The following is an 11,740-nucleotide window of genomic DNA, read 5'->3' as shown; positions in this document are numbered from 1 at the left end:
AGTTCACCTGCTTCATCTGCTCAAGTACTCCCCCAAGTGGCTGAAAGTAAAAGTAATTTTTATTTCAGTGACTTGTGTGATGTAGTTTTAAACCAGTCATTTCCTGGACAACAGCAAATTTCCACAAAGTTGTCAACAAGTTCTCCCACTGTCTTCTGGGTAGGAAGCAGTGAAGGGGAATTAATCATTTGGAAGTTTACTAATTGATCACTGTCTCTATTTTCCCTGTAGTTAGTACCACTACATTGTTCTCTCCAGACATTGGAGACAAAGGGAAGCCTGTGGGCTTATTCCAGACACTCACACCAAGGATTCAAATGCAGTTACTGGGCCAAGCATTTTTTATTTTATTTTATTCTTTTAAACAGGGAACACAACTGTCATTTCTGACCCAGTCTGTCTTTATCAGGAGAATGAAAATGTGGGGAATTATTTGGGAAGTCCTCTGACTTCTCCACCACAGATCCATTCAATAAAGTGGTGACAGGTTTTCTGACCTTGCGTATTTTAGCAAAACAGTTCCAGCCTCAAACAGGATAACTGTGGCAAAGAGAATATATTTCCTGATGCATAAATATAACGAGTGAAGTCAGCTGCAGCCACTAATATCAGATTTGGTGTAATCATCTCGACCGTCTGATGATGTCTCAGCGTTTCTGTTTTCCACAAAAGCTCCTTTGGGGACGGGATGAGGTTATTCCTGTGGCGCCATTGTTGCCGTGTCCTTCGCACCACTAAAGAACTTGTTGTTCCAGTGGGAACACTGTCGTCTTTGTCAGTCAGGAAAACACATAACTTCCACAAGGACACAAATGAAGTACGAGAGCGCACAAGTCATTGTTCTGGAGGTTCATTAAGAATGAGACAGGACATTAGAACAACCTGATTAAAGTTGCTCAGTCAAACAAGTCAGGGAAATCAACAAAAATGTAAAATTATTTATATTGGAAGTCCAGAAATAATTTCACTGAAAAGTATCTTTAGTTATAGAAGCAAATTTTATTTATGATTATAAGGCCAACCTGGCAGCTTTGTGACAACTGTAATGTAGACACTACTCATTTGATATAAATAATCACAATAAATTGATTACAATTTTTGGACCTTGTGTACTTAACAAAGCAACAAAAATAAAAAAAGATTTACATTTGTTCTCAGGCGTATTGCATGTTTTAATATAGAATGCTACACACTGTAGCCTCTGAGCTAATATGCCTGTTAAAATGAAGCAGAGAGCAAAACGTAAATATACAAACTGCATTACATGTAAGTTTCATGACATTAAAATGTGCACTTAACTTAAGTAAAATCATTGCAGAACATTCAACAGCTGTACAACACAGAAGATTTTTTTCTATCTCAGACGTGAGAAAGTGCTGAAGTATTAAATGAGATGAATAATTGAATCTGCAAAGGTCCTCTATAAATATTCACTTCATTTTCAATTGCACCAGTATTACACTGCAAGAAAGAAACTGAATGTAAAATCAGGCCATATACTGCAAAATATAAAGTAGAATGCTGCAAGATTAAAAAATCAATTATTCATGTCATTGTTTCCATGGTTACAACAGTTAACTGATTACAGAAAGCCTACACCAGCTGTATAATATATACATCACTGTGTAGAGTGAATACATATCGCCTCTGCAGATTTAACAGGATGTGTTTCGCAACTAAGTGCAGGATGTTCTTGATCTTACATTGTCCCTTGTAACAATTCAACTCAGCATTTCAATTAAATTAGGACCACAAGAAATCAATAATTTAGCAATCTGATTAAAGCTTTGGTAGAAATAATAAAATAGCTAAATGTCAAAGGAAATTTATATACATTTGTGTAACTTAATACAACACACAGGATATAAAGATTGGTTTGAGTATGTAGTTTGCGATGTACAGCTGGTCCAGAACGTCCACTGTGTGCAGGGATTTTACCACATCTGTTCAGCAACATCCTGATTTTTTCTTCTTTGGGGGCTCTTTGTGTAACACCAGCTCTTCCTCTGCTGTGTCAACTTTTTGACTCAACATCCTGGCAAAAACACGACGACAACACCGCAATCAGCAGATATCATGACCACTCAATTTACAGCACAAACACTGATGTGACAGATGTCGCAAATCAAACAGAATATCAGTGAGAGTTTTATTACCTGGCGACAGTTTCCAAGGACTGAATCACATTTTCGCCTGTGGCGGCGCTACACTCCATGAATCCATAGTCGTATTCCTGCAGACGGAGAACAGCTGTGATCATTACAACTATTTACTTATTATCTGTGCTTATCAAATGAACTGTAAGAGTCAGAGTGTTTCACACCTTAGCGAGAATTTCTCCCTCCTGGGTTTGAACCTTCCTTTTTGCACAGTCAGACTTATTCCCCAGAAGTAAAATGGACACGTCTTCTGCAGCCCCCTCCTGCAAGAAATATGGATTAGTTTGATTATTGTTTGGATCACCATGCAGGCAGCTTCACAGACTCATCTGTCTTCATGGAGAGGGTCAAGTGTTTCTGATGTTGATCTGGATATGTGCAGTAAATCCTGACAAACAAGTTTAAGATTCTTTTTCTCTAAGCACTGCCTGCAACACCTGGACAAGATGTATTTCACACTAGATGTTATGTAGAGGACGGTGCAGTTCATTTATCTTTTTTTCACATTAGATAGATAGATAGATAGATAGGTAGGTAGGTAGGTAGGTAGGTAGGTAGGTAGGTAGGTAGGTAGGTAGGTAGGTAGGTAGGTAGGTAGGTAGGTAGGTAGGTAGGTAGATAGATAGATAGATAGATAGATAGATAGATAGATAGATAGATAGATAGATAGATAGATAGATAGATAGATAGATAGATAGATAGATGTGTGTATGTATATGTACAATATGTGTGTGTAAAAAGTGATAAATGAAATGATGATGTTTATAAGCATCCTTTGCTCATAATATAAAGATTGTAGGACTGGAGCTGCAGTAAAAACCTCTCTGTGGAATGACCAAGCCTGTGTTGCTGCATGTTTGTTCATTTGTGTTTTCTGTTGGAGTTCTTTGTTCATGCAGTTGCATCAGTTGCAAAGCTACAGTGAAATGTATAATTTACAACCATATAAAAAAGCTCACTATTGACAACAATCAAACTGGGTGTCAGAAGTGTCTTAACTAAAGCAAAAGAGAGAGAGAGAGAGTTTTGTATGGCATAATGATCATTTAAACACAAATTATGTCTGCTCCCTAAATAAGAGAAATTAAAAAAAGAGACATGACAGAGACATGATTACACATTTCAACAGTACACACACACAGTGAACTGAAGTGGACTGAGGCTCTGAATACACCATACCTGAATAGAGTTTGCCCAGAAGCTGATTGCGGAGAAGCTCTGAGTGGACGTGATGTCATACATCAAGAGAAAAGCATGGGCTTTATGAAAAACCTGTCTTGTGATGCTGTGAAACCTTTGAAGAGAGTCGAGAAAGTGATGAGAGCCAGTCTGCACAGAGATTTCACATCCTGTCCACCGATTTCACAAAACTAGCACATTTTAATGAGTGTTCATCACATTCACTGGTGAACCTAACACATGTTGTAATGTTGTGAGAAACAGTGTGATGATGACTGGCAGCAGATGTCGAAAGTGTGTTTTCTGGTGATCTCATGCTATCTGTTGGTTGAGTTTTCTAAACCTTGTATGTAAACAACATGTCCACACACTCCACGCACACACACTGCTGCTGAGACGTCTGTTGTGACGATTCAAGCAAACCAAACACTGTTGTTGAGATGAGAGCAAAACCAGTTCTGAGACAGGTTCGAACCAGCCCCTCAAAGATTCATCAACACTTCCACAGTATTTCGAGTGCATTGTCATGATGTGGTCTGTTCAGGAGGCTGCAACACTATCTGGCTACAATGACAAGTACATAAAGGTTACACAAGCATTGTCACGTGTGCTTGTCACAGTTCCTGGCCGACTGCCGAGGTGCTACACGCCGCTGAGAATGTTGGATGTTGCCGTCAGACTGGGTGGTGAAAAAAGCCCTTGGGGCAGGAACACCCTGTCAGAGACAACCTGTCCTGAGTCACCAGAGTAGCTACCCACATCTGTACACAGAAAGTCCTCAGCCATTTCCGGGAATAAAAAGACACGGTGCACTTGGCAGAACATTTAGGCCATCATAAACCACAAAATAACACCTTGTACTTTTGACAATGATGCCTTCTCTACAGATATGGTGAATGAGTGCCAACCAGTCCAGCTTGGATACACATACCTGGGCCACTGTTGAATTAATAAACTGTATACTTTGCTATGTGGAGGACAGTGAAGGCTTGACTTTAAAGGGATAGTTCAACATTTTGGCAAATTGGCCCATTGCCATAATCCATATAGTCTTAGGAGCGGAGCCGCGAGCTGCTCAGAGCTACTCTACGGAGGTGAATGGGATATTTTGGTTTCCCTCATCAAACTCACAGAATTGTTTTTAAGGCAAATGCAGAGACTGCTTGCCAAAAAACTGCCCCCTACGGAAACACGCATCATGAATTTACCTCAAAAACAACTCTGTCTCGTAACGTTCCGTTATTATCTCATAGAGTGGTGAATGTGGAAGTCACAACTTGTCCACAAGAGCGTTTTGGAGTTTGATGAGGGAAACCAAGAAATCTCATGAGCCTCCGTAGCGTAGCTCTGAGCAGCTTGCGGCTCTGCTCTGCCGATCTAAAAATAGCTTGCACTGACAATTAAAGGTAACAAACTTATTCTTAAAACTATAGGGATTATGGCAATGGCCAAAATGTTAAACTATCCCTTTAACATTACTTTCCCAACTTTGTAAAAGGTCGTTGCTCTGTGTTTGTTTGTTGTCTAACGGCATGCTGCATGTGCTGCTGACACGTGATTTAGCACGGGTCACAAACATAAAATCTAAGTGAACAGATCGGCGTCATGGAACGGCCACCTTATCTGATACCAGAACTAGTTATTTTGTCAATATCTGGGCCAGTATGACCTTAATATCGGATTGGTGCGTCCCTGTCAGAGACATCAGCAGAACTCTATCCACCCACATACATCTGCTGGACCTCAAAGTGTCCCAGGCCTTGGTTTCAAACCCAGAACCTTCTTGCTGCTCCACTGTATCGCAAGTCACACGTGCTGTGATGTCACAATTAAGATCTCTCTATTCATGCATTGTTTTACCGACGTTTCTACTTGTTTGCAAATATGCATAATCTTGACATGAGCAAATAAATCATAATGTGCTTCAAAGCCACAACGGCAACAGATCTGCAGCAACAAGCCAGGTCATCATGAAGGGCTTCTAGACATGTCAGGAATTAAGTTTTTCTTCTTTATTGGCAGCTCCTACATCCACAAGAATCTACCTGATCAACAACAGACTAATAGCTGAAACTGTTATTATTAACAGTGGATGTAATAAGTTGAGATCTTCATTTATTTCATATTAAAAATGAGTCTGGACTTTGTAATAATTTTTGACTTGGTATTGGACGTTGCTGTTGGGAAGCCTGTATCTTAAATGTCTTAAATATGGATTTAACTTTAAAAGATGATGTCATATCAAATGTAAAATTGTACCTATCATTTTGATCCTATCATAAAACATACATTATACATATGATATTCTAATTGATTCTCCCTCATGAAATATACAGCAAGACAATCACCTTTACTACATACTGTATGCAACATACGTACCTATGTCGAGAAAAACAGGCTGGGAAACAGGAATCACACATTTATCCTTTATGATTGAGTAAAAAGGAAACATACCTTTCTTGACCTGCTGTGTCCCATATCTTGAGCACCACAGGCTTTCCATCCACTACCACGGTCCACGTGCAGGAATCAAGGCCTATAAAATACATCCATGTATCATTATTCTGTATGTTTATCCAGAGTTGAGCAAATAAGTAGATAAAGGTCAGGATCTTACCAACAGAGGCAGGTAGGTCTAAAGAAAACTTCCCACTCTGAGCCCTCTTCATGAAGGAGGTCTTTCCTACGCTGCTTTCTCCAACCATCATTACGTTGTAGCTTTTTGATCTGACGTCTGCCTCCGCTGAAAGGAAAACAAAAAACACTCACCTGTACTTGTCACACATCAAACCTTTGTATACTGGGCTGACTGCGATTAGTAATGTTCTGCTTACCGAATGACACCTTCTTCTGACTTTGTTGACCAAATTGGAATTCATCCTGGGGACGCTGAAAAGGATTCACCCGATTAGATGCCCTCCCACTGTGGAAAAGATGATCAGACTTAATTAGAAGACTTCTAAGACCAAAATTAAGCAACAAACACCAGGAAGGAAAGTTTAAATATTCCGTACATGATCGGGATCTGCCCAAAAAAATGGGTCAATGGGTTATTCTCTGGCCCACGCCCTTTACATCCACTAAGTTTTACTCAAACTGGTTTAGTACTTGTTTCTCATCTTTATTATCTAAATTATTAATCACATTGACCTTACAATGGAATTGATTGTACAATAAGGACATGTAGCAGATGCAGTAAAAAGCACAAGAGAGACAAGACACGCTAATAGATGAAGAAATTGAGTTGCGTTTGCTTCAGAATGAAATGGCTTGAATTCTTGATGTTATCATCCTTCGCGCATGTTGAATCATGTTGATATAAATTAAGATTATTCTCTGAATACCTATAACAGATAGGCTAAAAGTTAAGTGTGCAAAGCTAATTAGGTATTTAGGCAAACCTCGGAGGCTGCAGTGTTTGTATTTCTTTCAACATGTTGGACTCACCTGATGTTGGATGATGCTTCCTGTTTACTGTCACCAACCTGCAGACAAAAAAAAACAGTCATCAGGTGACTGAGCTGAGGAGGCTCTTGTCTGATTGCATATTTAATCTTGAACATGCTGTTTCCCACATGATAAAAAGGATAATGTCCAATTGAATTGGAATGTGTATTGTTTGCACTGATCAGTGATGTTACAAGCTCAACAATATGACATTTTGTCTATTGTGAGAAAAACATTTACACAAATGACTTATTGTGGTCCAGTTTTGCACGTAATGCTTTTAGATCATTTCACATCTTTACTGGTATCATCTTTACTGGTATCTATACAGTTGTGTCATGTAAGTGTGTGAAACTCAAACAGCAGCACGGAGATCCAGAGACAGATACACGTTGATGTTCTCTTTTTCACTATGTGAAACCTGTTGTGCGGACCACATGTTCCTCATTTTGGTTCATTGTGTCATGATGTGCTTCTTGAAACAAACACTTGACCAGTGCACAAGAGGTTTTATACAAATAGGAAGTGCAGCACACTGTGCCAAAGAACACTTCTACTGCTTCTTCCACCGAGAATTGATAGATATTCACAACGGAGGAACACGGAAGTGAATTAATAATGTAGTTAGACTGTGTGGTTTTTGGTTGAATCCGTGTAGTCAAAGTTTCAAAGAGAAACTCTAATAAAAGATGTCAAGTAAGTTTACATGTCACAGAAATAATTTCTGCCCTCTATTCATTTGTTAAGAAAATCTAGCACAATAAAAATGAAAAAGAAAGTGCAGCTAGACTCTAATTGTAAATCTACACAAACGAATCACACACAAAACATTTTTGCTTTGCTGCTTACCTCTAATATTTTCTCCAGGCCCCCAGGTGCTGAGTGTTCTTCAGGTGCCAGGCTAGTGATATCTCTCCCTGTTTCTGCGTCTCCTGTCCTATCCTTTCTCACACTTTGGTCTTCCAAGTGCTGATGTCCACGTGACTTGCGGTTAGACCCCATTTTTCTTCTTCTCCCTCCTCCAGCTGATTCTGGCACATCATGTTTAGGAGATGTTTGTGGTGTTGATTGGAGGTGATCTGGAGTTAGCTGAAGCTCTTTTTCTCCCAGCTGAGTTGGAGAATCAGGTTTTTCTTCAACTATCTGGTGAGCCATAGGTTTTGACTGAGATTCACCAGCGTGGCTACTCTCCACTGCTTCAAATATTCTTTCTTTCCTTTGCTCGGAGTCGGTGTGAACCTGCACAACTGTTTTTTCGATTCCCGAGACGTCCTCAGTCAAATCATCCCCAATGATTGTGGCAGTTGCCTCATCAGCCACCTCTTGATTTTGATGTAAGTCTTTTCCATGGGATCGTGACCCAAGATTCTTGCGAGTGGAACCTAACTTTCTTCTCCTGCTGGTCACACTGAAATTTGGGTCTTCTGTATTCCCACTGTTTGGTTCTTGTTCACTTGCTTGGGCAAGTTCTTCTCCAGCTCCTCCTCTGAACCCACTTTTTGCTTTTTCCAAATCTGCCACACCCGCAATGAGTGCTTCTGTTGGTTTCAAAGCTTCGTCCTGCTTTGCTTTTATGCTCTCTGGACTTTGCTCATCATGCTGTGTACTTTGTGCAGTCTCAGAACCTTCCAATGCGACACCAGATTCAGTGCTCGTAGCATCCTGGGTATTTGAAGACAGATGCTGATTTACTGAGCGTCTGTTTCTTTTAGTGACCACAGAAGTTGTTTGCATTTCAGTGTTTGCAAAATCATCTAGCTGTTGTGGCTCAACACTAACCTCTACATTTCCCTCACGATCCCTTACATCAGTCTCGTGAACAAGCGCAACAGGATTAACAGCCTCCTCATTGTAGGAGGCTGACTGTTTTGAAAAGAGAAACATTGACTGATCTATGCCTGGTTTCAAATTGCTCTCTACAGTCTCCAGGTCTGAGGTACTTTGTGGCATTTGTCTCTGAGATTCAGTTTCATTCGTTTTCTGTTGTTCCTCGTGCACATTTCTCAGTAATGGTTGTGTATTTTCCCCTTGTGACGCCTCTGTTGTTCCGATCAATAACTCTTCCACCCTGTCAAGACTTCTCACATCAACCTCAATGTCCAAGTTGCTTTCAATTATTTCATCTTTGTTGTCAATTTCTCCATCTTGTTTTCTATCGAGTAGAGACCTACGAGTAGAGCCCATCTTCCGTTTCTTGTGTTTAACTTTTCCTTGCAAATTTTCACTGTTATCTACAGGTGTCCCCTCTTGTTTATCTTGCTGGCTGTCCCATGTGTCTGTGGCTTTAGAAATCCCACTTACCTCAGACATATCTATAGCTGGATTTGGTCCTAAATGTTGATCAGTGGCAAAGGGAGCCCATGACTCTGTATTTCCCACGTCTTCACATTCTTCTCTGACTTCAACCTGTCCAGGCCCTTGTACATCCACTGATCTGTCTGCTGAAGCTTCCTCAGATTGTATCAAGTCTGTTTTAACAGTATCACACACTGTGAGCAGAGTTAAATCCTCTGGCTTTTTTGTGTGTTTCTCTTCCTCCTGACTGACTTCCTCAGTGGATTTGAAAAAACTGTTTTCATCTAACCTGAGAGGTGTGTCTGTTGTCACAGCTGCACTGCTGTCCATAATATTTTGTGATGTTGTATCTTCTCCTGGCATATTTTCCTCTTCCTTTCTTCCATCTTGCCTTGTTGTCTCTGTTCTTGGTGGTATTTCTTCTACTTTCCAAGCTTTATCATCCCAGGTATCTTCTACAACTTCTTTAAGTCTGGTGGATGGGTCAGTGACAGAACCAGGCACATGTTGTCTTCCTTTGTGCCTTCTGCTTGACCCCAGTTTTCTTCTGTTCCCTGTGGACTTGAATCCTTGAGGAGTTTCTTCATTGGTGCTCTGGGAATTGACTGAGGAGTCATCAAATTGATGCATTTTCTTCATTTCTGTTGGACTTACCTCTTCTTCATGCACAGCATCCTCTGATGGCTGATCAAGTCTGACTTCAGAGAGGCTAAAACTCTCATTTTGTTCCTCATTTATTGACAACTCCTCTTTTGCTGATGAAACTGTTGCTTGCTCAACACTGAATTCAGGCTCTGTATATTGCCCGAGACTACTATTTTCTGTGGTTTTCTCTGTCGTAACAGAGAACTCTATACTATCTGATTTTAAATTTGACTCACTCACCATGTTGATGGCCTGTAAAATTCCCCACTGCCTTAACAAGTCTGTGTCCTTGTCGCTTTCTTTCTTTTTTTCCTCCAGTGCTCCTTCCATTGCTTCGTCAGACATATCCACTTTAAAGCCAGCCTCCCTTTCATCATGGTTGTCTTGAGGATCTCCCATTTGTATGAAACTTTCCAGATCAGCCTCTGGAGAGGTTGTTGTAGAAGTGTTCTGAACCACAGAAGAATAATCAGACAGAGACACTGTATTTAAAGAGCTGTCATGTGACACAGACATGATAATGTCATGCTCACTATTTTCCTGACTTATTGTCTGTGATGCTAATGATGGTGTTTGGAGGTCCTCGTTGTCATTAATATCTCCTTCATCTTCCTCTGCAGGTTTGCCGTATGCTTCAGCACCAGAACCCTTAACTCGCTGTCGTCCTTTATGTCTACGACTAGACCCCATTTTTCTTCTGTTCCCAATGGGTCTGAAGTCAGTGTCACTTTTGTCATCGGCTTTCACAGAATTTTCCTCTGGTTGTGAGTCTGAAGGTGCATGTGTTTCTGATTGCAGGGTTTGAAGAGAACTTTCACCCTCCTCCACTTCAGGGCTGAGTCCTTCCTTCTCCTGGTGACTTGCTTGTTCAGCAGAGGGTTTTACATCATCCTCTCCTTGGCCTTTATTCTCATGCACCTGACCTTGTGCAATGTCTGCTCTTTCTATTTCAGTAGTTTGTTGATTTTTCATATTAAATAAAAGATGATCTTCATCGTTCTGGTCTGAATCTTCTACATTTTCTCCTTGTGTAGGATGCTCATCCTGTTTATCACCAGGATCTGAAACTTCTTCCTTCGGAGCAGGATCATTGATATTTTCCACAAGCAATTCAGGTTGGTTTGCTCCACTCATTTGGTCTTTCAGGTTTCCAGAGCAGGCATCAGATTTCTCTGCAGTATCAAGCATTACATTTTCAAAAGTGTAATCACTTTCGTGCACTCTTTGGATTTGTGTTTGTTTAACTTCCTGTTCATGCACTTCATCTACAGTATCTTCTGAATGAGTGTCACTGACATTTTCACTCTGTAGAGAGTCAGATTTGTCCATTCTTTCCTCCTGTGCTCCTTCCATTGCTTCATCAGACATCTCCACTTTAAAGCCAACATCTCTTTCATCATGGCTTTCTTGAGGATGCCCCCTCTGTGGAATGAAACTTTCCAGATCAGCCTCTGGAGAGGTTGTTGTAGAAGTGTTCTGAACCACAGAAGAATAATCAGACAGAGACACTGTATTTAAAGAGCTGTCATGTGACACAGACATGATAATGTCATGCTCACTATTTTCCTGACTTATTGTCTGTGATGCTAATGATGGTGTTTGGAGGTCCTCATTGTCATTAACATCTCCTTCATCTTCCACTGCAGGTTTGCCGTATGCTTCAGCAGCAGAACCCTTAACACGCTGTCGTCCTTTTTGTCTACGACTAGACCCCATTTTTCTTCTGTTACCAATGGGGCTGAAGTCAGTGTCACTTTTGTCATCGGCTTTCACAGAATTTTCCTCTGGTTGTGAGTCCGACGGTGCATTTGTTTCTGATTGCAGGGTTTGAAGAGAACTTTCACCCTCCTCCACTTCAGGGCTGAGTCCTTCCTTCTCCTGGTGACTTGCTTGTTCAGCAGAGGGTTTTACATCATCCTCTCCTTGGCCTTTATTCTCATGCACCTGACCTTGTGCAATGTCTGCTCTTTCTATTTCAGTAGTTTGTTGATTTTTCATATCAAATAAAAGATGAT

The 11,740-nt window shown here is 40.6% G+C and overlaps 1 protein-coding gene across 2 annotated transcripts; it reads right to left on the bottom strand.

Moving 5' to 3' along the window:
- Positions 1–1,031: 1,031 nt before the first annotated feature.
- rab44 (RAB44, member RAS oncogene family) lies at positions 1,032–10,535 on the bottom strand. Of its 2 annotated transcripts, XM_083971978.1 has the most exons (9): positions 7,635–10,535; positions 6,786–6,823; positions 6,173–6,261; positions 5,956–6,081; positions 5,793–5,874; positions 3,339–3,453; positions 2,324–2,422; positions 2,157–2,233; positions 1,032–2,035 (listed from the first exon to the last, which is right to left on the bottom strand). In XM_083971978.1, exons 1-9 carry the CDS (start codon positions 10,413–10,415, stop codon positions 1,948–1,950), a joined length of 3,495 nt encoding a protein of 1,164 aa, XP_083828104.1. In that variant the 5' UTR covers positions 10,416–10,535; the 3' UTR covers positions 1,032–1,947. The 2 variants fall into 2 exon arrangements, with proteins under 2 accessions (XP_083828104.1, XP_083828105.1); XM_083971979.1 differs by lacking the exons at positions 6,173–6,261; positions 6,786–6,823; positions 7,635–10,535 and having other exon boundaries at positions 5,956–6,138.
- Positions 10,536–11,740: the final 1,205 nt, after the last annotated feature.

Source organism: Trachurus trachurus, assembly GCF_905171665.1.
Source record: "Trachurus trachurus genome assembly, chromosome: 5".
Taxonomy (NCBI): Eukaryota; Metazoa; Chordata; class Actinopteri; order Carangiformes; family Carangidae; genus Trachurus; species Trachurus trachurus.
This window is presented reverse-complemented; position numbering and strand designations above follow the sequence as displayed.